This window comes from Pyxicephalus adspersus, chromosome 7, assembly GCF_032062135.1.
Source record: "Pyxicephalus adspersus chromosome 7, UCB_Pads_2.0, whole genome shotgun sequence".
NCBI classification, from domain to species: domain Eukaryota; kingdom Metazoa; phylum Chordata; class Amphibia; order Anura; family Pyxicephalidae; genus Pyxicephalus; species Pyxicephalus adspersus.
The window spans coordinates 24,972,770-24,979,998 of NC_092864.1; the positions used below are offsets into that span (position 1 = coordinate 24,972,770).

At 49.0% G+C, this 7,229-nt stretch overlaps 1 protein-coding gene across 2 annotated transcripts in view; it reads right to left on the reverse strand.

The window, feature by feature from the left end:
- CCDC93 (CCC complex scaffolding subunit CCDC93) overlaps positions 1-1,568 on the reverse strand; it is an 8,432-nt gene extending 6,864 nt beyond the window's left edge. For both annotated transcript variants that reach the window (XM_072417850.1, XM_072417849.1), the window contains exons 1-6: positions 1,455-1,568; positions 1,203-1,316; positions 962-1,056; positions 641-752; positions 457-555; positions 260-316 (exon numbers count right to left, since the gene is read on the reverse strand). In XM_072417850.1, coding sequence (XP_072273951.1) covers positions 260-316; positions 457-555; positions 641-752; positions 962-1,056; positions 1,203-1,316; positions 1,455-1,481 — 504 coding nt within the window. In that variant the 5' untranslated portion in view covers positions 1,482-1,568. The remainder of the gene's footprint in view (positions 1-259; positions 317-456; positions 556-640; positions 753-961; positions 1,057-1,202; positions 1,317-1,454) is intronic.
- Positions 1,569-7,229: the final 5,661 nt, after the last annotated feature.

Genomic DNA, 7,229 nt, shown 5'->3' on the forward strand with positions numbered 1-7,229 from the left:
CTCCCCCAAACTAATATATAAAGACCCCTCCCCCCCACTACTATACAGGCCCCTTCTTTCCCCCCCCCCCCATCTTTTTACTATACAAACACCCCCCCAAACTACTAAACATACTCCTTAACCCCGCCCCAACTATTATACAGATCTCTCCCCCAAACTAATATACAGAGCCCTCTATATGCATATATTAGGGAGGGGTTTAGAAAGGGGGGTGCAGGTCTAGCCATTGACAATGGTCGGCCGCAGCGCCATCACTCACACAAGTCTCTGTCAGCGTCCTCGTAGCTTTCTCTCTCCGACTGACAAACTCCTCATCCTGGGAGGACAAAAACATGAAGGTGACAACCAATCCATCCCCAGGCCATGGAATGGAAGACAAGAACTGGTAGTGTCCCTCCCATGAGGAACCAGTGTGGGGTCACAATCCCCCTGCTTCCCGCCCGCCATGACAATCACCTCTGGGAGTCGGTGATCTTTCTGGAACTGAGATATGGAAAAAGCCCGGATGTAGTCACCCATCTCCTGCCGCGTCTCTATGGCACGCTTCACCAACCACTGACAGACAAGCAAAATGTGTTAGACACGCCCCCAACCTGCTCAGCCAATAGCAACACAAAGAACCCGCAGGGCTCCGCCTCACCTGGATGACGGGGAAGATGTGGATGAAGTCCAGGCCTTGGATCTGGTGAGGCTCCAACCGCTGCGGACATTTCATCTTTGGGAGAACCGAGACTATCTTCTCCGTCAGTGCTCTGCACAAGAGATTAGTGACCACCGACAGTCCAAACACCCCCTTTGAGATCAGCGACCTCCTCCTGAACTGACCAATCACTAACAATCCTAAGGTGTGGGCGGGGCCAGGACATATTACAGCACCCCCTGATACTGCTTCCATATTAGGTACGCTCATTATAGAAAAGTGCCATGTCAGCCATTGTCCCGCCCCAGCGGGGCTACTTACATTTTCTGGCCAATGGTGGAGTTCTCCTGGAACAGCAGGTCCACATCAATGTCAAAGTTGCAGGTGGTGATACACCAGGTCATCCCGCCGACCACCTACAAAGTCACATGACATGAGAGGCGGAGAGAAGATATTCAGGGGTGTGGATTACAGCAGCCAATCAGATTCTAGCCTTTCTTCCTTAGCAATCCGCTTGCTCCTAGCCACACCTCCACTTCCTGACAACCAATCAGAATCTCACCTTGTCGAAGGGCGACAGCCCCTTAATTCTGGCTCGGAAGTACCCGGCAGCCACCAGCAGCTCCAGGATTTCTGCCAGTTTGATGTTCTGCTCCTCATCCTCACGGCTTTCCACCTGAAACCACAGAGGGGATCCCATGAGTCCAGTGTGACCTCAAAGAAAACTGCACCACCCCCGCCGAGGCTGAGCGATCCTAAGAGTGTGTGCATCCCCTGGTGGTGGGGCTTGTATTCCCCGGTCAGGTGATCATACCTCGGGCCCGGTGTCTCCCCGACTCATCCCCGCGCTTCTTCCTTCCCGGCCTACACGATAGGTCACATGACTGCTGACAGCAGATCATGTGTTGGGGAGGGGGCGGGACAAAACCACGAAACTCCGCCCCTCTGTGTCCGTTTGCGGAGGTATGCGAATTGAGGGCGGGGCTGGGGTTGTAGGAGCGCAGTGATTGGCTGGCTGTGTATTTGGGCAGGGATATGATGCGCTGGCTGACACTTCCAGCTCTCCACATTTGCACTCGTTGTCACTAAATGTTAGAGGTTTCCATATCATAGATGAGGCCGGCGAGGGGTCAGTGCCACAATGGGAATGGAAGATTGGGGGTGGTACCCCATACGTCTAGTAATTATTACTCCACGAGGACTTGCCAAATCTTCCCAATCACGGTCGTGGTGACACAAATGGTGACAACAAGTAATAGGGGAGCTGGCCTGGGATCTGCACTGAGGCCTTCGGGGGGCGCTAATACTATATTGTCAGTAGGGGGCGCTCAGCTGCCTATGTACCTGTAACTTACACACAAATCGTATCCTGTCATGTATGCAGTACTTTAATTGACCACACGGGGGAGCTCCGCCCCTACAAATTGATTTGTTACATTATATCTGTGGTGCCCAACATTTTATCATCTGGGGGCCACTGTTCTAATTGGGATGAAACTTGCGGGCCACAATGCAAACAAACAATAAAAATGTAAATTAAAACTAGAATAGTTTTAATTTAAAATTAAATGAAATTGAAATGTTTCTAGTTACCTAAACATACATGCACCAAATAAAAGGCATGGCCAAGAATCTCTGCAATGGATACTTCCAGAGAAATGCAATTCATGTGACAGATAGCCAAGGGGTACATGTACTTACTACTAGATCTTCAGGGCCCTACATCCCCCGTTCCTGAGAAATCAGGGTTCACAGAAAGTGTGACAGGGCACCATGGTATAGTAGGAGTGATAACATTTTAGTGTGTAGTAGCCAAATGAGTCCCCCACTTATCCTACATTTCCCTTCCTCTACTGTTAAAGAGATATTGGGGTTCACAGAAAGTAAGTGGCCAGCTATGTGTGACGGGGTGGCACGGTATGACGGGTATAGTTTTTTGTATCTTGTGATGGCGTAGTAAATACATTTCATGGGGAGTTATCCACAAGAGTTCCCCACTTGCAGTCACATTTGCCTTTTCTTACAGAGAAATTAGGGTTCATAGAGAGTAAGGGGTTAGCTATGTGTGACAGGGTAGCATGATATGATAAATGAAACATTTTATTTGGGGGGGGGGGGGCTATTTCTTCTCGGCTCCCATATTTCCAGTTGCCAACATCCCTCTGTTCCAGAGAATTTGGGGTTCAGAGAAGGTAAGTGTCCAGCTATGTGTAACAAGCACCCCACCAGCTGCTGCTCAGTCCCTCGCACCGCAGCGTCTGCAGATTTGACTCCAGGTGGCAGTGGGCGGTACTGAGTGTCTCCCCCGAGCCAGGGTCCCATGGCATGAGGAGGGGTAACCACACCACAACCTCACCACCAGTCTGAACGCAGCCTTGAAGTTTTGTGAACTTTAAGGGGCACCACAGTACACAGACAATTTGCAGTACCCTAATGTTCATTGCCATGAGAGTGGCCCCCAGGGGGTCCCTAACATGCAGACTTACTTTGGAGACCCTGGTCTTGAAATAACCCCCCCTTATGTGAAAATATCCCTGATTGTTGTTAGGATTTTATCTTCACATTTCTATGATAATGAGTGAAGGAGATATGTGGCTTTATACATGAAGATAATGACACCTGCATGGACACAGCTCTCATACTGCTGCTGGGATTATCTCACAGTACAAGGTGGGCGGGAGCAGCTCCCTCTGCTGGCAGCACAATCTCATGGAGGAACATAGGAGATGCGAGGGACCCATCCACAGCAAGACAATGAGCAGAGCGCCGGATCTGACAACTTCGTAGGTCGGATGTGGTAGGTTGGGCACCCTTCCATTATAACATTCACATCTGTTTCAGAAACTTGCAGTCAGATTAATTGGCTTCCCTCCCCACATTGGTCTTAAACTGTATTAAAGACATATGACTATGTTAGGGACATTAGTTTGTCAGTCTCTTTGAGAGACAGCTAGTGACATGACTATAGACTTTGTACAGCGCTGCATAATATGTCGGCACTATATTAATGCACTTTGCTAATAGGTAATAATAATCTGCTTTATGTCCATCAGGGGGCGCACTGCTCTTATGTAGAGTTGTTATATTGTAACACAGACCCCGGGTCACCCAGTACAGAGAGCTGCAATCCTCCTCATATTAACCAATCACCAATCAGATACCCATTAAATGTTTAGTGACACCTCATTGGTTGTTATTCCACCTTAATTACACTTTAAAGTGGAAAAAAAAATACCATTTACCTTGACTTTTGAAGAGCCCTCGATCTCTCCACAGTCCTAGTCCAGTAGGTCCAGCGCTATCCCGACTTTCTTCTTCTTGATTCTGCGCATGTGTGATTCTTATGACACATGCCCAATATCGAGACGATATTTGAGGTTTGTACCCCAGCAGGCTGCAGGTTTCCCTGCCATGGCTTGCCATCACTTTATATAATGTTAGAAATGTGGCGACTGATCGGCTTTAATTCTGCCCTAATGATGTTATTATTTGCAAAATCCACCTAAATAGAACCCCCTCACCCCACCCTAATCCCTATCAAGCCAGGGATTCCAGGAGGGGGCCGCCAACATGATACCTTCCAGAGAGGGGCAGAGACACAAACTAATGGGGGTATATCTCCTTATTGTGGGAGGAGCAAAGACACAATCTCTTCAGGGAAATCTCCCCATTGTGGGAGAAGCAGAGACACCGACTGCTGCCCTCACCCTATTTTGTGTCTGGTGACCCCACAGTCTGTGTGATATTTCTGTACATTGCCAAGCTCTTTGTGAAATGATGCACTCTTTTCCCTGCAGGTGCTATAGCTGGCAGCGGCCCCATCCTAGGTGAATCCTCAGTGAATCTTCTCATTATACAGAATAAATTCTGTCTTACTCTGAGCACATTTTACACTCCATGAGAGGGAGAAGTGAATGCGGATGAGATGGGTTGTGACAGTTGCTGGCTGCGCACGTTGATGCGTCTGTATTACAGGGGACGGTAATGGGCAGCGAATTGATGCCCTAATAGAGATGCCGGATTGCGGAGAAGCCCCATTGAATCCCATTACAGAGCTGCTGGAAATATACTGCCTAATATTCCCCAAAATCATTGGGGGTGACGGGGGGGGTCAATCCATTAAAGATCATGCTGCTATTTTTGATGCCTCTGCTGCACTGAGCTGTGTTGTCACTCAGACCGGTTCTCTTAAATATATGGTGAGGGGCAACACAGATGAAATACGAGGTGCACTGTGGGTGGGGTATATCCTGGTGGAGTAGAGGCTGCAGTATGAGGGTCCATGTAGGGTAGAGTAGAGGGTTGGATTTAGAGTGGAATGGAGGGTTAGATTAGGTCTGGTACACATGGGCATGTGTTCTGTGTTCTGATTGGTTGATGTTTAGCCATGTTGGTAAATATTAATTGTTAGTACAGATTATATTATATATTAAGAACATCTGATTGGAATTCTGATGTTATACACAAACTTGGCTGCGGATTTCCTGGGCCTCTGCAGGCTCCTGTCTTACACAGAAAACCTCTCACACACCCTTCTTCCTCCGCCTGCACCACCTTCCTGAACCCACCTGGCTCCTCCTACCTCCCAAATCACCCTTCTCCCACTCCCTCCAACCTCCTAGCCCATCCTCTGTCCTTCCCTAGCACCCTTCATCTACCAAGCTTTCTCCCTGCTTCACCCTCTTTTATCCTTTGGTCCCTCTTTCTGTACCCTTCTGCTTTTTTCTGCGTCTCCATCCAGGACCTGCCTGCCTCCACCTACCTTCCCAAGCACCTCTGTTCTGCACCCTCCGTCCTCCCCCTGCACCGTTCATCATCCTCCTGCACCCTCCATCCTTTTCCTGCACCCTCTGTCCTCCTCCTGCATCCTCCATCATCCTCCTGCATCCCCTGTCCTCCTCTTACATCCTTTGTCCTCTTCCTGCACCCTCTGTCCTTCTCCTGCACCCTCCAACCTCTTCCTGCACCCTCTGTCCTCTCCCTGCACCCTCCGTCCTCCTCCTGCACCCTATGTCCTCCTCCTGCACCTTCTGTCCTCCTCGTGCCCCCCTTGTCCTCCTCGTGCACCCTCAGTCGTCCTCCTCCTGCACCCTTAGTCCTCCTCCTGCACCCTTAGTCCTCCTCCTGCACCCTCTGTCCTCCTCCTGCACCCTCCGTCCTCCTCCTGCACAGTTTGTTGTAGTTTGGAAGGAATGGCTAATTGCTCCGCAGTAAACAAGTTCCATGCGAGATTCTTATCCAAACAATCCACCTTATCTATCAATCACAGTAATTACTGCGCCGGCCAGAGAAGATAATTACACACTCGCTGAATGCGTTATATTATCCAAACACGGCCAGCAAATCGAAACTTCCCGTCACTCTGGATTTATAGTCTGCGCTGAGTTCATCGCCGCTTCATCACCACATTTATTTCATGTGCCATAAACTTCCCAGAGTGGGGCCGGACTGTGGGGGAACACCGAACCAATATTGGGGAGCACCAGACAGAGGTGGGGGTGCTGGAGTTGAAGGGAGCACTGCACTATGGGGGGTGAGTGCTGGATTGTAGGGGGAGCAAAAGACTTTAAGTGGACAGAGCCAGGCTGTAAATGGGAAGCATTATGGGGCATTTTGGGACTATGGGGGGTCACCGGACCGATAGCTGGGGGCACCATATTGAGGTTAGGAACAATTGGATTATAGGGGGAGCACCTGACAAAGAGGGGGACAACTGGTCTATGAAGGGGATACTGGACTATAATGGGGAGCCCTGTGAGAAAGGACAGCTGGACAATGAGGGGGGGTTGGGCAATGTAATACAGAGTGTGGTGTAATCATATTGTGTTGTCATAGAATAATATTGTGTTGTCATAGAATAATTTTGCGATGCCATGGAATAACATTGCAGAGTGACACATATCGTATTGTGTATTTGGGTATGTTATGTGATGATACAATGTGGGAGCGTTGCTGCGTTTTGGCGCAGGATTTGCACACATGACAGGTGGGAGATTTTGGCGGCTCATTCGGGCAAAGTAAATGAAATTAATGGGTGAATTTCCTTTGATAATTAAGATGAAAATTGGTGTCAGCTTTCACCTTGCTGCTGGCTAATTATGTACAAATGATTTATCTTCCGTGTACGGCGTATTAATGATGAACACAAAGATGGACGCTGATTAACAAGGACAATCTTGCCACCGGCCAGGCGCACAGGACTGCGCTGATGCCATGGAAACGGTCTCACATTAATGGCAGCAATGGAAAGGATCGCCGGACCTCTCTGCTAATCGATAATAATTAGCTGGCAGCCTTCAGTGTGCTGCTATCTCCAAGCGCGGCCATTTATTAACATTTCACAGGTGACAAAACCAGCACATGTTCCACAGCAGAGACTCCGATAATGCAAAAATCTCCCAGCAGGCTGGACTCACACAGGAGAGTGATGCCATTACACCCTGCAGGCGGGACTGTGCCATCTTGTCACATGATTCACTCACCTTATTATTATTGGTGTTCCCAGAGCCCAACAATGACAGGATGATGATCGACAGACAGGCCACACCCACAGCTAACTGTTAAATCCCAAAATATTTTATGGGTTTAT